This window comes from Notamacropus eugenii, chromosome 6, assembly GCF_028372415.1.
Source record: "Notamacropus eugenii isolate mMacEug1 chromosome 6, mMacEug1.pri_v2, whole genome shotgun sequence".
Classification (NCBI taxonomy): domain Eukaryota; kingdom Metazoa; phylum Chordata; class Mammalia; order Diprotodontia; family Macropodidae; genus Notamacropus; species Notamacropus eugenii.
The window spans coordinates 148,473,812-148,497,369 of NC_092877.1; the positions used below are offsets into that span (position 1 = coordinate 148,473,812).

Consider the following 23,558-nt stretch of genomic DNA (forward strand, 5'->3'; position numbering starts at 1 on the left):
AGAGGGAATCCTACTCATAGATAGGGGCAGAAAAGCTTGTGGTTGCTCCCAGATGAGAGCACAGGCCAGGAGGGGAGTAAACATCTCTCTCTTGATTGTACCACCTTGGAAGAACTGAGAATTTACAGGTCCCTAGAGTATACCTGACAGAGGACTTAAAAGTCAAGTAACAGGCTGCAAAAATGCCCAAAAAGGGAAAAAATTAAGACTATAGAAGGTTACTTTCTTGGTGAACAGATATTTTCTTCCATCCTTTCACATGAGGAAGAACAAAGCAGACCATCAGAGGAAGACATAAAAGTCAAGGCTTCTGTATCCCAAATATCTAAAATAAATATGCAATGATCTCAGGCCATGGAAGAGCTCAAAAAGGGTTTTGAAAATCAAGTAAGAGAGGAGAAGGAAAAATTGGGAAGAAAAATGAAAGCAATGCAAGAAAATCATGAAAAGAGAGTCAATAGCTTGCTAAAGCAGACCCAAAAAGATGCTGAAGAAAATAACATCTTTAAAAATACATTAACCCAATTGGCAAAAGAGGTTCAAAACGCCAGTTAGGAGAAGAATGCCTTAAAAAGCAGAATTAACCAAATGGAAAAAGAGGTTCAAAACCTCACTGAAGAAAACAGTTCTTTAAAAATTAAAATGCAGCAGAGGGAAGCTAATGACTTTATGAGAAACCAAGAAAACACAAAACAAAACCAAAAGAATGAAAAAATTGCAGACAATGTGAAATATCTCATTGGAAAAAACAACTGACCTGGAAAATAGATCCAGGAGAGACAATTTAAAAATTACGGGGCTACCTAAAAAACATTAATCAAAAAAAGAACATCATCTTCCATGAAGTTATCAAGGAAAACTGCCCTGATGTTATAGAATCAGAGAGCAAAATGGATATTGAAAGAATTCATCGATCACCTCCTGAAAGAAACCCGAACAGAGGAACTCCTAGGAATGTTGTGGCCAAATTTCAGAGTTCTCAAATCAAGGAGAAAATACTGCAAGCAGCTAGAAAGAAACAATTTGAGTACTGTAGAAATACAATCAGGATAACACAGTGATCTGGCAGCTTCAACATTAAGGGATCGAAGGGCTTGGAGTAGGATATTTCAGAAGTCAAAGGAACTGGGATTGAAACCAAGAATTACCTACCCAGCAAATCTGAATATAATACTTCAAGGGAAAAAATGGTCATTCACCGATATAGATGACTTTCAAGATTTCATGTTGAGGAAAAGACCAGATCTGTATTTAAAAATGTGACTTCCCAAGACAAGAATCAAGAGAAGCATGAAAAGGTAAACAGAAAAGAAAAATCATAAAAGACTCTCTAAACCTGAACTGTTTACATTACTACATGGAAAGAAAATATTTTTAACTCTTGAATCTTTTCTCAGTATTTGGGTAGTTGGAGAGATACATACATACACACACACACACACACACACACACACACACATATATACATAGATAGATAGACAGTACAGGGTGTATTATATCAGAAGAGATGATATCCACACACAAAAAAATAAAATAAAATAAAAATTAAGGTGTGAAGGAGGAAAATTCCGGAAAGAGAAAGGGAGTAATGGAATGGAGCAGGCTATAAGTCATAAGAGGTAAGAAAAATCTTATTCAATGGAGGAGATAAGGGAAAAGGGGAGAGGAGGAAAAATAAAGCTATTCTCTCCACATGTGGCTGAAGGAGGGAATAACATGCTCACTAAATTTGATATGAAAATTTATATCACACCACAGGAAAGTAGGAGAGGAGGCAACAAGTGAAGTGAGCAGAATGTTAGAAGGGAAGGCAAATGGGAGAAGGGAGTCACTACAAATAAACACTTTCGAGAAGGGACAAGGTCACTTGTAGGGGGGAAAAATAAGGGGGATAGGGTAGGTCAGAGGGCAATATAATTAGTATTACACAACATTATTATTATGGAAGTCTTTTGCAAAACAACACATATTAAGTCTGTATTGAATTGCTTGCCTTCTCAGTGGGGCTGGGGGGGGGGAGGGGGGAAGAGAAGTTGGAATTCAAAGTACTAGAAGCAAATGCTGAGAATGTTTATTGCATATAATCAGGAAATAAGAACTACAGGGATAGGGGTATGGAAATTTATCTTGCCCTGCAAGTAAAGAGAGAAGATGGGGATAGGAGAGGGGTGGGGTGTGATGGAGGGGAGGGTATATTGAGGGAAGGAGTAATCAGAATGCAAGGTATTAGGAAGCGGGGGAAGGGGAGTGATGGGGAGAAAAACTGGACATCTTACAAAGTGAGGTAAAAGCAATTAGTATTAAAACAACTGACTGAATTAATTACTGAGAATAAATCAATGACATCTTTAGTTTGGAGAAAAGAATTTCAGTCTAAATTTCCTAGAGGAAGGTAACCTCGGGTAAAATTTAGCATTGATGGAGAAGTCAAGGTTTTAATGGTAAATTTGATTTTATGATTGCCATTTAATCAGGAACTAGAATATGTATAGAAAAGCATGTAAGCCACTTAAGACTTGCCTCAAAAGATGTTCCTTAGTCAAAGTGAAACTATAATCATAACTGAAACTTGGTTATTGGAATTTGCCATTTTTAGATGCTATGGGACTATTAAGTGACTGTTCTTCTGAGTCTAACTCCAGGTATGGGTAGCAAGAAAGGTGATCTGAACCTCCAAGCCATGATGCCAGTAAGCTGATGAGATACTGGTATGAACTGCATAGGTGATCTCAAGGAAAGGGTGGGAGAGCGACTGTTCAGCATGGGCTGCGTTGAGATTCTGACTCAATTTCCCCACTGACACCTGGCAGACTTTGAGCCTGACTGAATGCAAGTGGATAATCTAATCCTTCCTGGAATAGACATGAAGTTGGGGAGATATTGTATCCTTGCAATGTCCTTACTACTGGTGGCAATTTACTATAGTCAAAAGGTTTGTAAGCTTAATACCAGATCTATTCAATTATAAATCATAGGTAGGGGAACATCCGAGGTTGTCTAAAATTAAGTTATTAGGCATAGGACTTTAGACCAACAGCAATAAGTTAGGGTCCTTTAATTCTTAGTAATACTGTTGAGACAATTACGTCAAGAGCTTGTGAAGTTAGCAACAAAAATATTATTTGTGTCTCAGCTGGTTAGTGTTTAAAAAAAAAAATTCTTTTGTGGTCCATATTGTAAATGCTTTAAAAAGAAGCATCACCTGACCAAAAGTTTGAATTGCTTTATCTGTTATAAACTGTGTTAAAAATAAATAATAAAAAAATAAAAGAAAAAATTTATAAAAGAAAAATACCCTGATATTCTAAAACCACAGGGTAAAATAAATTTTGAAAGAATCCACTGATCATCTCCCAAAAGAGATCCCAAAAGAAAAACTCCTAGGAATATTGTAGCCAAATTTCAGAGTTCCCACATCAAGAAGAAAATATTATAAGCAGACAGAAACAGTTTTGAGTACTGTGGAAATACAATCAGGATAACACAAGATTTAGCAGCTTTTACATTAAGGAATCGAAGGACTTGGAATATGATATTCCAGAAGTCAAAGGAACTAGGATTAAAATCAAGAATCATCTACCCAGCAAAATTGAGAATAATACTTCAGGGGAAAAATGATCATTCAATGAAACGGAGGACTTCCAAGTATTCTTGATGAAAAGACCAGAGCTGAAGAGAAAATCTGACTTTCAAAAATAAGAATCAAGAGAAGCATGAAACGGTAAACAGAAAAGAGAAATCATAAGGAATTTACAAATGTTGAATTGTTTACATTCCTACATGGAAAGATATTTGTAACTCTTGAGACTTTTCTCAGTACTTGAGTAGTTGGAGGGAATATATACATATGGACAGAGGGCACAGGGTGAGTTGAATAGGGAGGGATCCTATCTGAAGAAATAAAATTAAAGAGTGAGAGAGGAATATATTGGGAGAAGAAAGGGAGAAATGGAATGGGGCAAATTATCACTCATAAAAGAGGCAAGAAAAAGCTTTTTCAATGGAGGGGAAAAAGGGGGAGGTGAGAAGGAAAAGTGAAGCTTACTCTCATCACATTTGGCTCAACGAGGGAATAACATGCACATTCAATTTGGTATGAAAATCTATCTTATATTACAGGAAAGTTGGGGATAAGGGGATAAGTGGGGAGTGGGGGGATGATAGAAGGGAGGGCAAATGAGAGGAGGGAGTACTTAGAAGTAAACACTTTTCGGGAGGGACAAGGTCAAAAGAGAATAAATGGGGGGCAGGATAGGATGGAGGGAAATATAGTTAGTCTACCACAACGTGACAATTATGAAAGACTTTTGCATAACTACACAAGTGTAGCCTATATTGAATGGCTTACATTCTCAGTGAGGTTGGGTGAGGAGGGAAAAAGAGAGAGAAGCTGGAATTCAAAGTTTTCAGAACAAATGTTGAGAACTGTTTTTGAATGCAAGTGGGAAATAAGAAATACAGGTAAAGGGATACAGAAATCTATCTTGCCCTGCAAGAAAAGAGAGAAGATGGGGACAAGGGAAGGGAGGGGTGTGATAGAAGGGAAGGCAGATTGGGGGAAGGGGTAATCAGAATGCACAGTGTCTTGGGGGGAGGGGAGGGGAGAGATGGGGAGAAAATTTGGAACTCAAAATCTTGTGTAAATGCATGCTGAAAACTAACTAAATAAATGAAATAAAAGAAAGTGAAAAACAAAGAGAAGACAAAGTACAGAAAATAATATCTAGGAGAAAAGCAGATAACTGAATATAAAACAGGAAGATAGCAGAATAAATTAAACAACAGCATTTCTTATAACAACAATATGTGGCTTACAAGACAAACATCTGAAACATAAAAACACACAAAAATTTAAAGTAAAGAGTTGGAGCAAAATCTATAAGCCACAAGAACTGAACAACTTGGTCAATCACAGTTATTATTTAACATAGTGCTAGAAATGTCACTAACAACAATAAGACAAGAAAAATATTGAAAAAATAAGCATAGGCAAAAAATAAAATTATCACTCTTGGAGATGATAAGATGATAATACTAAATGGTCAACTAAAAATTAAGTAAAATAATTTCTGTAAAGTTGGAGTACATAAAAGAAAGCCACATATATCAATATCATCAACATTTCTCTATATTACCAATAAAACTAAACAGGAAAAAATAAACATAGTTCATTTAAAATAATCACAGAATGCATGAAGACTTAGGCATCTATCAAAAGCCACAAAGGAAGTATTAGAATACTAAAATATACTATTAATAGAAATAAAGATAGAACTGAACTACTAGAGAAAAATTAATCATTCATGAATAGACCAAGCCAATATAAAAAAATAACACTACTACCTTTTTTAATGAAGTACTGTAACAATCAAACTATCAAAGGATCACTTTGTAGAACTAGAAAAAACAATTATGAAAATGATCTGGAGGGATAAAAGGTCAAGAATCTTAAGGGAAATAATTAAAAAAAAAAAAAGAGGGAATTAAGGGGGCCTAGCAGTCCCAGATGTCAAACTATATTAAAAACAAGATAATCATCAAAATCACTGAGTACACTAATTAGAATGACAAAGTTGACAAAAAAGGGAAAGTGACAAATGTTGGAGAGGTTGCAGGAAAAGAAGTAAAATAATGCACTGTTGCTAGAGTTGTGAACTGGTCTAACCATTTTGGAAAGGAATATGGAACTATGTTTTAAAAGTCATTTAATGGTTCTTATCTTTTGCCCAAGTAAGATCATTACAAGACTTACACCTATGAAGATCAAAGAAACATGAAAATGTGGGTAGATTGTGTATATGTAATCCATGTATACAAACATCTATACATATATACATGTACATATATATATGTATATATGTGTGTGTGTGTGTGTGTGTGTGTGTGTGTGTGTGTGTGTGTGTGTGTGTGTATGGGAAGCTAGGTGGATAAAATGTAGAGCCTAAAGTGTGGGAAATCTGAGTTCAAATCTGACATCAGCCATCAACTACCTGTGAGACCCTGGGCAAGTCATAAAATCCTGTTTACTTCAGGTTCCTCATCTTTAAAATGAGCTGGAGACGGAAATGGCAAACCACTCCAGTATCTTGCCAGGAAAACCCCAAATGGAGTTACAAAGATATGGACATGACTGCACAACAACAGGTGTGTATGTGGGGGCAGGGGGCTGTTCCCTTGCCTTTATCATTAAATCATCTTATGTTAACGTTATAACGCTTTATATTATAACATGATTACAACTTTTTTTGAGGTGAGAGGCTCTATTTTACCTGGGCTAAAAGTACAGCTTCCATTTAAGGGCAGATGCATGGGAACTTTGACTTCCTCAGTTTCCTAATTAAGAATTAGTAACTTGCATGTTAAAGAAATAAAAAGCTTGGAATATTATAGGCAAGGCAAAGAAGTTAGGAATACAACCAAAAGTCACCTACCCAGGAAAATTGAGTATAATCCTTCAAGGGAAAAAAATGGTCATTTAATGAAATAGAGGACTTTCAGACATTCCTGATGAAAATTTAACATTCAAACACAAGACTTGAAGCATGAAAAGGCAAACATGAAAGAGTAATTATAAGGAATTTAATAAAGTTAAACCATTTATGTTCCTATATGGAAGGATGACAGGTTTCACTCCTAAGAACTTTATCTTTAGCAGGACAGTTAAAAGTAGTTTGCAAAGATAGAAAGCTTCAGTGTAAGTCAATTATGTTGGGATGATCTCCCTTCTCCACCCCACCAGAAAAAATGTGAGAAAAAGAGATACATTGGGAGAAAGAGGAAGGGAAAGAGAGAAAGGAGGAAATTTTCTTATAAAGGAGTTGAACAAGGCAGATCATTTTAGTGGAGTGGAAAATCGGGCAGGGAAAATGTTTGGCAATGCTTGAACTTCTTTCTCATCAAAACTGGTTAAAAGAGGAAAGTACATCTACCTACCTCTATGCATACGTGTATGCACACACACACACACACACACACACACACACACACACACAGAAAATAAAAGAGAAAGGGAAGAAGAAATTAGGGGCTAGAGGTGGGATAGTGATGATAAAAAAAAGGTAGATTAAAGGAGGCAGTAGTCAGAAGTAAAACAGACTTTTGAGGAGGGACAAGATAAAAGGAGAGAAAGATAAACAGAAGAAAAACGGATGGAGAAAAATACACAGTAATCATAAATGTAAATGGGAATGGGAAAGCTCACTCATAAAAAAAGAAGTGGATAAAAGGAGGGATTAAAAACCACAATCCAACAGTATGTGGTTTACAAGAGATACATTTGAAATAAAAAGACACATAGGATTTAAAGGATGGAGTTATGCTTCAGCTGAAATTTTAAAAAAGCAGGGCATAATCTGTGTTAAAAAAAAGCAAAAAAAGAAACCTTATTAAAAGAAATCATTAGGGAAATTACATTTTGCTAAAGGTACCACAGACAATAAAGGAATATCAAAAATTTACAGTAAGTTTCTGTGATAAAGACCTCATTTCTCAAATATATAGGGAACTGAGTCAAATTTATAAAAATAAGGGCCATTTCCCAATTGATAAATGGTCAAAGAATATAAACAGGCAGTTTTCAGAGGAAGAAATCAAAGTCATTTACAGTCATATGGAAAAAATGCTCTAAATCACTATTGATTAGACTAGAGGAATGCAAACTGAAACAACTGTGAGATTGAAATAATTTTTAATTATTAATAATTCAGTAATTAGTGAAATGCTAATTAAAATTAGCTCACATCTATGAGATGACAAACTCTAGAGGGAATGAGGAAAAAGAGGTACACTAATAAACTGCTCATGGAGTTGAGAAATGATTTAATCATTTTGGAGAGCAATTTAGAAGTATGACCAAAGAAACGATAAAACCACACATACCCTCTGACCTAGCAACACCACTACTAGACCTGTACCCTAACGAGGTCAAAGAAAAAGGATCGACATGTACAAAATAGATATAGATATAGATAGATAGATGATAGATAGATAGATAGATAGATAGATAGATAGATAGACAGACAGACAGACAGATATAGAGAGAGAGAGATCTATAGATACACACACATATACACGCACACATAAAAAATAGTTCTTTTTGCAATAACAAAGAACTGGAAAATATAGGCATGCTTCTCAATCAGGGAATAGTTGAACAAGTTGTGGTGTGTGATTGTTATGGAGTATTACTGTGCTACAAGAAATGATGAGAGGAGTGGTTTCAAACAATAACATGGCCAGCCCTATATGAACTGATGCAAAGTGAAGTGAGAAGACTCAGATCACTGTGCACAGTAACAGCAATGCTGCGATGATGATCAACTGTAAAAAACTTACCTACTGCCATCACTAAAATGACCCAAGACAATTTCAAAGAGGGAAAAAAATTCTATCCATCTTCAGAGAGAAAAGTGATGAACTCTGAGTGCAAAATGAAGTACAATTTTCTTTCTTTGTTTGCTTTTTTTGTAATATGGCTAATACGGAAATATGCTTTATATGTTTTCACATGTATAATTGATATTGTGCTCACCTTCTCAGTGCATATAGAAGGTGTGGGAGGAAGGCAAAGAATTTGGAACTCAAAATTTAAAAATGAAAAAATACTAAATATAAATAAATAATAAAATTTTGAATAGAAAATAAATGACTGAAGAGATTGTTTCAGAAAATTTGTTAAAAATTGTACAGACTGATTCAGAATGCAGTGAGAATAACCAGAACAATTCATACCAAAACATCAATACAAAAACAGCGATTGTGAAAGACTTTACAACTCTGGTCAATGCAATGATGAACCATGATTACAGAAGTAATAATGAATGCTACCCCACCCACGATAGAGACAGCATGGACTAATATGCGGGCTAAGACACAAATATTTAGAGATGGTTAGTGTAGAATTTGTTTTACTTTAATACACTTATCATCTGTTACAAGATTTCTTTAGAGAAAGAGTAAGGGAAAGAAAGAAAATTATTTAACTTAAAAAAATCATAAAAGGGAGATGGCAATCTTAAGGTAACATTAACTTATAAAATTAACACTAAAAATATTTTTTAGAGTTAATCTGTACTCACTTTGGGGGCAGATGTTTCAAAAAATAACCCAATGCTTTGAGAGCCTGTACTCTGATCCCTTCACTTGTGGATGCCAGAAGTTTGTAGATCACTCTATATAGGAGAAAATTAAAAATAAAATGCCTTGGATTAAATCTTTTAAATGGAGATATAAAAAAATAATTTTTAATAAATACATTAAGCTATAGGACCAATTTAAAATCAAAGAGACATGACAGGCAACCAACATCATCATGGCGGATAAAATGCATTCATAGTTCTTAAATTTCAAATCTGAAAGTTTGTTTCCTATCATCATAACTGAATACAGCTACTTCAGTGGAGAAAGGACAAATAAAGTCTATTAATTTTTTGAAGCTTTTGACAAGAATGAGAGTATAAATTAAACCAAATACTATTATTCTTTTAATATGACAATTTCCAAATTCATGACATTAAAAACTATAGCAGAAATCCAACAGAGAGACACTTTTTCCCTCTATTATGAAATTATCTATGATTATGATTAAGGAGCGGACAGGTGGCACAGTGGTTAGAACACCAATCCTTAAGTCAGAAAGACCTGAATTCAAATTTGGAGTCAGATATTTATTAGCTGTGTATCCCTGGGCAAGTAATTTGACTTTTGTGTGTCTTAGTTTCCTCATCTGTAAAATGATGGTAATAATCATACTAGCTCCTAGGGTTTCTGTGAGGATCAAATGAGATAATTTTAAAGTGCTAGCACTATGCCTGGCACATAATAAGCACCAAGTTAATATTAACTTCTGATAATGATGATGATGATGACGATGATGACAATAAAGATGATGTTTTATCAAAATCTATTATCTGAGTTATCTAATATTTTAAAGAAGCTGTCAATATAATAACAAGCATTTATTAACATGTTAAGTGTTAGAGAAACAAAGAAAGATAATACTAGATGCTACCAAGGAGTACAGGTAAATACCTATGTACCTACAAGATACATACAGAGTAATGTAAGGTAATTTGAAAGCTGACACTAATAGCTGGGGAGACTAGGAAAGGGCTCTTGAAGAAGATGGAATTTGGGGTGAATCTTGAAAACCAGGGAAGCTATGAGGCAGAGCATTCCAAGAATGAAGGACAGCCAGTACAAAGGCAAAGAGAAAGGAGTTTTAGGGGCAGCAAGAAGGCCAATGTTGTTAGATCCAAGAGTGCCAAGAGAAGAATAATTTGGAAGAAGACGGAAAACACAGTGTTCAATGATGATGACAAAAGCCAACATGTATATAGTGCTTCTTATGTGCCAGGTACTGTGCTAAGGGCTTTACAAATATTCATTTGATCCTCACAAGAATGCTCAGAGTTAGGGGCTATTATTATCCCCACTTCATAGATGAGGAAACCATGGCTGAGAGTAGTTAAGTGACTTGCCCAGAAACACTATTAAGTACCTGAAGCCAAATCTGAATGCAGGTCTTCTTGACACTAGATCAGGCATTCTATCTGAGCCACTCAGATGCCCTATGAGTTATATTCATCATGGGCAAAAGTTAATTAGCAAGAACACTAAACTTTTCCATATAAAGAATAACAAATGAGAACTAAAAGACACTAAGAACACTGAAGAAAAAACTCCGAAGTATATATATAAGATTAAAGTTAGAGGTATTCATTAAGAAATAAATTATATTAGTACAGATACATTATTCTGAGTTACCCAACAATCCTAGTGGCCTATAATCCTAACAGCCTTTAGCAATTAGACATAACTAAGGTCATAGCCTATTTAGTTTTCGCATATAAATTCAACAAAATTCAACAGGAAACAAGTTAACACTCTTTAAATAAAGATGTGATAGGAAAATCAGTAAGAAAATCTGAAATGGTCACTTACTGATGTATTTTTTAAAAGCTCTTTTCTTGGGGCAAGAAATCAAATTACAGTGTTTACTTGGTTCTGTTTTCAAGAGACTCATAATTTATGAATAATAAGAAGACAATTTTTCTATACTAATAACTGTACTCACCACAACAAAAAATTCTAAACCAAGCAATTTTGTTATTTCTGGGTTTTATAAATTTAAATTTTCTAAATTTAAGGGGCATTAATAATTTTTAAATTATTTTTCAAAAGAACAACTGGGCCAAAATACACTATGTAAAGTTATTTTTAGATGTCCAGACTTAGTTTAAATATTCACATGAAAAAAAATCTAACATTATCTTGGCTAACTAAATTTGAATATCTCCCTAAAATAAAGCAATTGAAAATGGTTACTCATTTCAACCTCAGTGGTGTCATTTCTTATGTTCTCCATAACACAGAAGCAACAATACTTTCCTCGATCATTTAATGAAGCAACCAATGAAAAAAACAACTGAGCAATTATCCTAAACAAAAATGAGCAAAACAAAAAAAGTAAACACAATTTGTTAAATGTCACACAAACCAACCAGAAAACATTCCTACTTCAGAGAAAATTCATCATTTGTACTATGGCTGAATCAAGTAAGGAAGTTTTCTTATCCGTGAAATGAAGAGAATGGACTAGATATGCTCTAAAGCCAATTTCTTAACTAAATCTTACGAACAAAAAATACTTAAGAACTTATAGGTAACAATAAATATTTTTATATTAGTGGCAGTGGATATTTCTCTAAAAATACCATTTTGTTATATAATTTTAGAAAAATAGTAATGTAACTTACATTAATTGATAATGTATATCAACAATTTTATTTAATCAAAAAAAATTTAACATCTAAAGAATTCAGAAATAAGTACATCAAAGAAATCCAAAAATATGTGTGCATGTGTTTATGCATAAATATGAGCTTATATATAAAATATGTGTTTATGTATGGCATCTTAGTTGAGCCCATCATCCTTCTTTAGAGTTAGCCCTTTTATAAAAAAATATTTTATTCTTACTTAAGGAAATAATCCTGTATGACTATAAATGAATGAATGAATATAAATAAATAAATGACTGGTAAAAATCCAGTTGGGAAATAACATGCACAAATAGCCATTTACTTCAATTTACCCATAAAAGTTAAAAGACATGGTTTGGGGGGAAAAAAAACATTAATCCAGATGCCACTAGTTAAAAATTATTGATAACCTAGTCATGATTAATAGTTAAAAGTGATGAAGTAATTTTACATATAATTTATAGTAAAATATATAATGTATTTGATACATAAAATATTTAACATATTTAATACCTATGATATATACACACAAATATACATACATACACACATGACCTGACAAACACAAGCCATTAAGCCAAAGATCCAATGGCCATTTTGTATCTGAATTCATTTTCTTTCCCCAGAAACCCTTCCCTCTTCTTAATTTCTTTGCACAATCAAGGATACCACCATCCCTTCAGTGACCCAAACTCAAAACCTAGGTACCTTGGATTCCTCTCTCACCTCCCAATATCCAATCAGTTGTCAAATTCTGCCATTACTAACTTCATAGTATGTCTCACATAGACCCTATTCTAACATTAAACACCACCAGCTCCCTGGTACGGCCTTCATTATCTCAAGCCAATACTACAACAGCCACCTGCTGGTTGGTTTTCCTGCCTCAAGCCTCCAAATGCATCTTTCACTCAGATGACAAACCAATCTTCCTAAAGGACAAGCTCGACTATGTCTCTATCTATCTCTCTGTCTCTCCATCACACACACACACGCATCCCTCACCCACTCAACCAACTCCAGTTTCTGCCTGTTGCCCCAAGATCAAATATAAATTCTGCTGGTCTTTTAAATTACTTCAAAGCACGTTCACGTCTCACCTTTCCAATGTTCTTTATTACTTTACTCTACTCTGCAGTCTAGTCAGTCAGTCAATAAACATTTAAGTGCCTACTATATGCTAAGCACTGTGTTACAAAGAAAGGCAAAAAGTTCTGACTCCCAAAGAGTTAAAAATCCAATGAAAAGGGCAACATGCAAATAACTATGTACAAACAAACTATATACAGAATAAACTGAAGATGTTCAAGACAGAAGGGTAGAAAGGCGACAGACCCGCTGTACACAGTTCAGTGAAACTACATTTGGTGTACTGTGTTCATTTGCAGACATCCCACTTCAGGAGAGATAAGAAGCTGGATGACATCCAAAGAAAAGCAAACAGGAGAAAAGGTTATATGACAATTGGTTAAAGCAACTGAAGAAAAGAAGCTTTAGGAGGGCCATGAGAGAGGTCTTCAGATATCTGAAGGGCTATCATATTTTAAAGAGATAAGACTTGTTCTGCTGAATTACAGAGGGCAGAACTAAGAAAAAGAGGTGAAAGCTGCAAAGAAGCAGATTTTAGCTTTATATAAGGAAAAACTTCCAAACGGTCCTCTCCAAAAGTGAGATGCCTTGGCAGTTAGGTTCTCCTTCACTCTACTGAGATTGTCAAAGGATGGAAGTATGGCCCAGAATTTTGGGTCTATTTTAAAAGGGATTATATTGCTTAGCTCTGAGGTCCCTTTCAAATCATGATTGTGGAGTGTTTCTTAATGTATTATTCAGTAGGTAAGAATTCATATTTGGCACATTATTAATATTCTCTGATGAATATTAACATATGCACTAATGGGAGAGTTAGATTGAAGTATATGTTAAACAGAAGTCAGATTCCTAGGGAAGAAAAAGAAATTTGTACTCCCTAGCTAATTTCACTGTCTTAGTGCTAAATACCTAAGATTATAAAACACATCAAGACACTTACACGTATTCAGGCATCCATAAAGATATCAACAAATTTAACAAATAAAGATGTCATAAAATTGTAGATTTAGATCTGCAAGATGGGATCATTGAATTCAATTTCCTTATTTACAGATGAGGGAAATAAGCCCTAGTAAAGTTAAATGACTTGTCTAAAGTCACATAAAATCCCAAAGATGGGGGGCATCTAACCCAGATTCTCTGTCTCTAAATCCAGGGATCTTTCCAATAAATCATGCTGCCTACATAGCATGCCATCAATCCATCAATCTCTTTCTGAAGACCTAATTCATTTCCTCATTCTAAAACTCAGGAAGGCTCAGCTTGTTACTTCAATATTTTCATAAAAACATCATAACAGACCAGAGAAGCACATCATCTCTATACTTTCTGGTTATCTATCTGTTTGTAACCACTGAGACACAAAGGAGGCATCACATGGAACCTGATCACTATTCTGATAGAAGACCTGAAGTAGGAGTTCTTCTGGTAGTGAAAATGTGATAGTGTATCAAGAGTACATGAACAAATGTAAGCAACTCACTTAACCTTCACAGGTCTCGGTTTCATCATCTTTTAAGTCAGGAAGTTAAACTGTATTGCAAACGACGTTCATTTCTGCTCTAAATCTATGATCCCAACAACTACCGAAATCAAACCTTTAAAGACCAAATGCATTAAGTGACAACAGCAAAACGTACTTTCACCGAAAATCAGAGCTGACAAGTTCTACAAAATGTGACCCAGCAAATGAACGAGTGGTCTGGAACATGAAGCACAGCAAGGGCTAGCAAGCTCCAGAATTCTCATTCCTTCTCACATCCAAATTTCACCATCGTTTTAATCACATTTGGGAGTTTAGGTGAGTTTCCTTCTGAAGGATGACTAAGATTTCAGGGCTAAGAACCACTGAAGAAAAGGGAAATTGTTGCTTGACAGAATGACTATAAATATGTAAAAGAATCCAGTTATTCTTCAGTTCTAATCTCCCCTTTACCTGTACCACAAACAGGACACAATGAGATGGTTTTTAAAGAGGAAATGCTTTTATATCAATATATATTTAAAGTATTTGCTTTGCTATCTCATTTAACATTTTTATTACATGAAATCAAGTATAAATTTCCTATAACCAAACCAACAGAGGATAATTACTATGGGATAGCCTCTGGAACATGGAAATAACTTTATAAATGGATTCTCCTAACAGTTTTTCCTATAATGTACCTATGGCAAAATTTACCTTCATCCTACTACTTATACACAAAAATTGTAATTAATTCCATTTCTTTAAACTATGGAATAAGAAAATACAACCTATTAATAGTAACAAAATCACATGAATAAAGAATTAAACAATAGCCTGTTTTGAGATTCATGATTTAAGAAAATTAAATGGCAGCTTTCAAGACACAACAGGCAAATACATGTCCCACAAGTAAGTCACGTACAATTGTAACAATTTTATTTTTTAACTCAAACCATTAAGTAAGATCAAATATTTTCTTAGTACTTAGCTGCCTTAATATATTTTAGAAATGATCACTCAGCTTTGAAATATACTAGTAAGTTCTTACCGTAATCCATTTCTTTGATCAAAAGCAGGGATCATAGAGCTAGGATGTTCTGACATTAGTGCAACCAACAGTTGTAGTACATCCATTAGATTGTCATCCTATTTTGATTTTATTTTAGAAATTAAAAAAAAAAATTAATTTTAACCAGAATACATCACAATTCTCACCAAAGGGCAGAAGGGGAAAGAACAAATTGAGATTGGTTTGAAAACATAAAAGAGAAGGAATGAAATAACAAATAATACTATGTATTAACTAATACAAATATTTAGTGGAACATAAAGGTCATAAGTACAAAAATAAAATATAAAAGTATGGAACAACATGACAGAGGTTAAAACGGGGAAAATTACTTAAGTGCTGCCTGCTTTTCGTTTCTTCTGTCATGAGTACTGTCCAAGTGCTCCCTAACTGAAAGGCAGGCCTCCCACAACACCCTTTATACATTATTTTATATTCATTATAGCATTCATTATAAGGTTACATGGGCCTTTTCTGAAACTGTCTTGAGACCCAAAATTTCTAGCAATATCACTGTGAATATTTTCTAAGCATAAACAACAGAGAGGTTCTCTTTTTCATATTAATAGTAACATGCAAGAATGTTTATAGCTGATAAATAATAAAAGAAAAGGTTGGGCCATTTCTAATAGAAGTACATATGAGCATTACAAACAAATGCAAGTTTTACGGATCACTCTTTGGATTCTAAGAATTTGTTAACATCACTTCTTAACTTAGTATAATTTTTAAAATATGTAGAGTACTTAAATTTTCTCCTAAGCCCCCAATTCATTATCTGAGTCTCAATATTTACAACAGACTGAATGGATGGTGACAATATTTATGCCCCTAAAGTAAGGAAGAACAAAATTACAGGTAATTCAAATGATTATTTAGCCAAAAGTACATGTAGTAATGTGTGTTAGAAGTCAGGCACACCCAAAGAAACCCACACAAAAACAGAGAGAAAAACAGAATACCTAAACAAAGAAAAAGAAATCACCATAACACTTCAAGATGTATGAGCATTAAAAAATCTAGATAAACATATTCAAGTTAAGAAAATAAAGTAGTTCCTTTCTCCAAACTCTGACATGATTCAATTTCATCTCATCAACAATGTCTATCAGGTTATCTACCACTTGTAAATGGAGAAACAAGGAATTATTTTATATCATAGCTAAATGTTTAAGATGCCAAAAGATCAAGAATTTAATAGAATATAAGTATACAAACTAGAACAAAAGTGAATGCTGTAATGTTTTATATAAAATTTAATCCATTCCCAGTTTTTAGCTATTTAACCATCGCTTTATAGACATTCATACAAACCAATTTTATTTTCCCATTTATTTTTGTCGTGGGTGTTACTTACATATGGTATAAATTACCTTTTTCCTGGTAGTAAGGTATAAAAATGTAGTGTTAAGAATTCCCAGTTTAGTTCCAGAATTCCTTTAGACCATCTAATATTTTAAATTCTATTACAACTTAATTGCTTAACTTAACAGGTGATATCCTAATTATGTAAATTAAACAGAAAGAAATCCTAAATATAATCCATTCATTTTTAGCCACATGTTATCTGATTTTCACTCTTTGCTTTAAAAATATACTTTACCAACATAATTTAGACCTGTTCTTCCAATCAATTTAAGGATATCTAAATACAAATATGAGAGGTTTTTATCACTCATTATCTCTTGTGGTAGAAGAGATTATTCCAATATAGTTTCAATATAAAATATAATTTAAAAATTCAAATGTTACCTCATGCATAGTAAGTAGATAATTGAGAATCGCCTGTAGTTCGTCTTCTTTTACTCCAGAATCCTTAAAAAAAGCAAAACATTTACATTCTCTATGTGAAATGACAGGAAAATTTTAATTGAAACAGAATACACTAGAAAGATTTTTAGATCTGGGCATTTGCCTTAAAAATTAAAAAAGGAAATGACATAACATGGTTAATTTTACTTAAAATTTTAACAAAAAGTTGTATAATATATAACTATGTGAATTAGTCTAGATAAAAGGAATAAAACTGATATTTGGTAATGTAATATGCATGTATATACTTACAGACTATACAGCTTTGACAGTGTCAACTGTATGGATATATATGTGTGTGTGTTCATATAACAAATAATACTATGTATAATATGGATATACATATACACACATATATATGTATGTCATAAACTTATGAAGAAAAACACACATATGTGTATGTCTATAGACCCCTAAATATGAAACTATGATGACCAAACTGTAAATAAGCACCATAGTCTCAATATCCATTTTTATAAGTTATATGCTGCATCTTTCATATACATACAAAAATAAAAGAATCAGGAACAGAGACTAGAACAAGACCGGGAAAAAAATTAAAGATATTTGGATATGCAATATACATGGAAAATTAGCTTATATTTTCAAATTAAAATTATACTATCTGAAACAGTATTATATTCTCAAGGGAATATGAGCTAACTATTCTATTGCTATTAATAATACAATTTTATATTTATACTACATGTTACAAAGCCCTTTCTCACACTTTTTTTTAACCAGTGAGGTTTAATTTATATCACTTGATCCTCACATATATTCTGAGATAGGCTTTACAGATTATTTTACTATCCTCATTTTCTCAATGATGAAGAAAAAAAACATTAACATGGTAAAATTTGTCATTTCAGATCACAAAGGAAGCATATAGTAAAACCAGGAGTTTTTTTGACCCATCCTCCAGTGCCCTGTCCTCAATAAATACTGCTTCTTAGCACAAGAAAAAGCTACCTACAATGCTATCATCAAACATGTCTAGATAATAGAACTGTGAAAGACATCACACCAACATGATCACACTTTTTAAACACAAATTTTTTTTAAAATCAATATTATAGACTACTGAGAAAAATGTACTTCTTTCCAAGACCTTGGATAAGATGCTCCTTTAATATGACTACCATATAAGAGGATCAATTTTAAATATAAGAAGAATTCCAAGCAGGCATTAGGGAAACCTGTTATGATTTCACTCTGAACGTAGAACAGAGCTACATTCTACCATATGAATAGTTTGGTGGTACTTTGGATATAGCTACATAAAAATGTACAAGAAAATAAGTGAAAAATCTTAAAAGGCTTGTATTTCTATTTAATTCATTGAAGTGATAAAACAAGGAATCATTAGCACAATACTGGGCTCAATATGAAACTGCAAACTATCACAGACAAGGAAAAGTATATGGCAAAGCAACAAAACAAAGATTTACTCACCTTCATCACTAATTGCTTAATGAACATCAATAATAACGCCCGGAGGGAAAGAATTTCCTTCTGATTAGGTCGAGGTCCATCTTTTAAAGCAAAAAATGCACTTAGTATTAGAGATTCAAAATCTGTCTATTTTTTAATACCAAATGCATTTTCATTCACTTATACAGATAGAATTCATCCTTCTAGAAATTCACTTTTCTAACTTATTCAACTTTCTAAGGGTCAAAAAAGTGTATTTCACAATTAATTAACTGAACTTGCAATGTCTCCAGTTCAAACTGAAGGTAATCATTTAATTCTGAGACACCCCCCAAACACTTTCAGATTCATTGCTTAATTATCAGGACAGCAATTTCATAAAAGCACTTTTTGGATATTAAGAGTTCCAAAGAAATATCTGAAGGGAAGAACTGACACATGTAAAAATCTACAACTCTGATAACCACTATTTCTGTAGAACAGTACAATAATTAACTCTTTATCTAAAACAATTTTTTTCTTCCTTTAACTTTGACCAACAAAGAATACCTCTTACTACAAACTGTCACCTTATGAAAGAGCAAACCAAAATGCTTAACAATTTTGACTTCCTTCCTCTATCTACATTCCCTTAAGTCACACATGGACAGCATTAAATCAATTTACATGTCTCAACCATGTAAATTCTAACTAGAAAGCTTTTGAAACTAAAAACTCATTGTTCTGAACTCTTAAATGAAGTACCTGTTTGCCACACATCATCGTCCCTCCATACAACCTGTCACCATTTATATAGCTGGTTCTTAGACCACCAGGAAGAAAAAAAAAAGCACCACAACCTTGAGCAAAAGTAAAATTTGAAGGAGAGAGCCTACAACATTTTTCCTCAACATCATTCACAGGAGTTTAAAGTCACAGGAATTACAGAGTCAGACAAGACCTCAGAGACTATTATGAAGTTCAGCTCACACATGAATAGAATTTCCTCTACAACATATCTAAAAAAAAATAGTTATCCTGACATCCCTAAGATACTGTCAATAGTGGTGCAGGAATGCAATTAGGAGGAAGGCGAAACAAATTCCACTTTTGAATGTCCTAAATAATAGCTAGAGTAGGAGTTTACAGTGTACCATACTGAAGATGTAATCTAAGCCTCTCATTTTATAAATAAGGAAACTAAGATGAAAAGAAAAGTGATTTAGCCCAAGGCCACACAACTCAATGACAGAACTGGGATTAAAATCCAGGTCTCCTCAAGGCCAATCCAAAAGTCCCTCTTCTTAAGGTATTAGACCATTAGTTATGAGTCTGGGGTGTGCCATTAAATTGTTAACATGTCAGATCAAGTCAACAGTCTCTCAATGTCTTAAATGCCAGTTGTTATTCCTATCTGACAGCCTTGGCATGAAAATAAGTGTTTTTGTAAAATGAAAAAAGAAATGTGCTATAAAAATTCTAGTTATCGTTTCTGTGGTTCTCCTGGTTTATTCTGGTTTATTCCTCCGAAGAAAAAAAAGCTTATGTTATCCCTGGGAAAAGTTAATATTCATTACATAAAAGTATAGTAATAATGAATATATCCTCAAATATGAGGATATTAATGGGGGGAAAAAATATTTTACCAGTAGAAAAACTGGTGGGTTGACCACTATACCTAACATATTCAGAACTAACAGAATTGTTTCTAGTTTCAGTGAGATTATTTAAATTTCTCTCACTCACACACACACACAAACACATAATCTAGTAAATGGGTTTTATTATCCACATAACTATCTTAAAGTGTTAGGTCTGCTAAGAAAATCTACCTACAAAAGTCCCTTCTTTACCATTACACAAGCTAATTGTTTTAAAATCATAAAGTAAGAACTGCTAAAAAATAATAAAATATTGAAAGTATTAGAGTACAATGTTACCCAAAAGGAAAAAAAAATACAAAGCATTCAGGAGATAATTATTACAGCCTGAAAAAGATGAAAAAGAAATAAGGAATCATGAATCTTGTTAGGTATTAACATACCTAGGCCTTTTGGAGTAATGCCACTGCGATCCTGAGGATTCACTGTCCAGTAATAGTATTTCAGTGTATGCATTATGAGAAGCACTGTTCCAACTCTCCGAATTGCATTATATATGTTGACTGTGCCAATGAATTCCGTGGACAAATAAGTGTACAGTGTCAACTGAACCTAAAAAATCCAATTGAAATCATCAGAACAATGCACAATAAAATTCTTCCTTTACTCTTCCCACTAGTAACATTAATTACCTGATGCCAACACTGTTTGTACTTATATTCTGTTTCAAATAATTAAATACTTGGCTTAGTAATCATGCTCTACTCAAAAAGAAACAGAAAAACTTTAAAACACAGAGGTAACTGCTGCTTTTTCAGTACTCAGTATCAGATGCTCTGGAAAGACACAGGAAACTTCCCAAACATGTGCAATTAGCTTCATTTTAACTTAAGCTTGGCAAAAGGTTCTTGCGCTAGGGCAGGTGAATTGACGGTCTTCCGAACTGCGTTCTACCCTGCCCTTAGTATAGATGCCATGCTTAGCTGTGTGAAACTTTAGATTCTTTTTTGGATGAGGAAGAAAAGATCAGCCTCAGGAACTGGAGAAAAAAACCTTACACTGCCACCAAGTGGAGACTGTTAGTACGACAACATTTCTCCTAAATGCAACGGAGCATTATGACAGGAAGTTACTATATTCTATATAAAGAGGTCATCACTTGGCCAGGGTTCAAAAGCTAGATACAGTCAGAATAAAAGAGGGAAATAACACTAAAAAATCTAATCAAAAGAAAAATGTGAGCAAAATATGAAGGTGGGAACACACAGTACGTATTAGGATAATTGACATTTACTCTGATAATGTTTCGTAAGCATGGAAGCTACATACAAGAAAAGTTTTAACAAGGAGTTACTTCTCAAATATCATAAAGGATAATTAACTAATCTCTAATTCTCCAACCTACATTTAATGACTTGGGTGGATATTTTAAATATGAGAACTTATACATAAGCAAAAATTAACATTAATAATTTGGGGGAAAAAATGGGAAGAAAAAGTAGAAATAGTTGTCTCTGATTCAAATTTTATCTTTATTTAAAGTATGGGTTGAGAAGTTCTAGCTCCAAAGACCTCTCGTTCCAGCCTCTTCCAAGCACTCTTATCCAGATGGTGAGCAGTCACTCTTCAATTTCACAAACATCTATAACTATGACTTTGAGCTTTATGAAAATATATATACATCTATAACTATGAATTTGGAGCTTTATTAAAGCAGCAAAGCTCCAGCATAGGAAACAATATATATATGCACACATGCATATACAACATAAGATATATGTATACATACGTATATATGTGTATGTGTGTGTATGTATGTATATATATATATATATACCTGCCATATTACTAAGTCACATCTATGTATTATTACTGCTGCTATTTTAAATGCTAAAACTAGTTCAAATGTTTGCTGAAACAAAAGAATCCTCGAATTCAAAGTTGGTATAACTAATAAGAATATTAGCTATTATATTCTTCTAATTCATTTTATTCAGAAAGTTATTTAGTACCTACATGAAAGTACAATGAAAAAAAAGCCACTGTCCTGTATTCAAGGGCTTAGATGTGGAGAAAAGAAACTTTAGTGGCACTTATATACACCCAACAAGTTAAAAATTGAGAGCTAACAAGGCAATATATTAAGTAGGCAACGAAAGAAAGACAAGTGCAAATTGTTTAGAAGAAGAAAAAAGAATTAAAAATTTGAATGGTCTGGAAAGGTTTCATGAAGGAGAAAGGACCTGAATGAATCTCAAAACATGTGGCAAGATTTAAATTGACAGGAAGGGTGAGGGCACAGAAAGACAAACAGATTGTGGAAAAAATACTAATATATAAATGCACTCAATGTATTCAGAAAACTGAATAAACAAGTGTGGCTAGAGCACAGGATCACACAGTAAAGTAGCAAGGGGTGACAGCAGAAAGAGAAGCCAAAACTACTACATGAATGGCCTTAAACACTCCCCTAGGCGTAGGCAAGGTATGTCTCAAAGGAGTCAGTTACATGTCAAATGTTGTATTTTACAAAGATTAAACTGGAAGCATCAAACAACTGAAATGGAAACCACTGGATCCAGTATGAAAACTACTACAATAATCAAGATAAGATGAAGATGGTAGAAAAGGAAGAGGAAGGGGAGGACAAAGCTAAGGCTGAGTATAAAGGGCAGGGGCAGGAGACAAAGGAGAAAAGCAAAAGATTAATCACTAGGGGTCAAGAGCAATGTCATAAATAAAACCTTTCCTAATTTTGAATAAACCTTTCTTTATTGAAAGGGCCTGTCATTTTGACTAGCTTCTGCTTTAATTCTAGGGAAGAAAATGTCATTGAGCTGTAAGGTACTGCCCCCTTTCATACGTGTAACAGTTTGGTTACTAAAAACAATAGACTGCTGGCAACTTTAGAGAGTGCATTTTCAGTTGGATGATAAACCTATGTTCAGGAAATAATAACTGATTTTGTTTAAATGGACAGTACAAGGAGGGCTTGGGAGCTAAGGAGAGGATAGTAGGAATGTACAGCCATCAAGAAGATTACCTCTAGGACTGTAACAAAGAACACTTGGCTATTCCCCATAGTAAGGAAATATCGAAACCTTCTAGCCTGAGTCAGTTCAGAGAGAAAAGTGGGGTATAGACAGAACATCAGATATCATGCCTGTAGGCTATACAACTCATATGGAGCAAATGAAATAATATCTGAAAAGCACCAGCACGGAGTCTGGCAAACAGGTGCTTAATAAATATTTGTTTCTCTCCCCTCCCACCCTGCCTTGGGTAGTCTGGTACTACATCCAAGCTAAAAAGTCCAAAAGACATATTCTCTATAATGGTCCAAA

General features: G+C 33.7%; 1 protein-coding gene across 4 annotated transcripts in view; it reads right to left on the minus strand.

Moving 5' to 3' along the window:
• LRBA (LPS responsive beige-like anchor protein) overlaps positions 1 to 23,558 on the minus strand; it is a 783,746-nt gene that overhangs the window by 633,980 nt on the left and 126,208 nt on the right. For all 4 annotated transcript variants that reach the window (XM_072621222.1, XM_072621224.1, XM_072621221.1 and 1 more), the window contains 5 exons: positions 20,658 to 20,826; positions 18,656 to 18,735; positions 17,141 to 17,203; positions 15,368 to 15,465; positions 9,078 to 9,170 (listed from right to left, as the gene is read on the minus strand). In XM_072621222.1, coding sequence (XP_072477323.1) covers positions 9,078 to 9,170; positions 15,368 to 15,465; positions 17,141 to 17,203; positions 18,656 to 18,735; positions 20,658 to 20,826 — 503 coding nt within the window. The remainder of the gene's footprint in view (positions 1 to 9,077; positions 9,171 to 15,367; positions 15,466 to 17,140; positions 17,204 to 18,655; positions 18,736 to 20,657; positions 20,827 to 23,558) is intronic.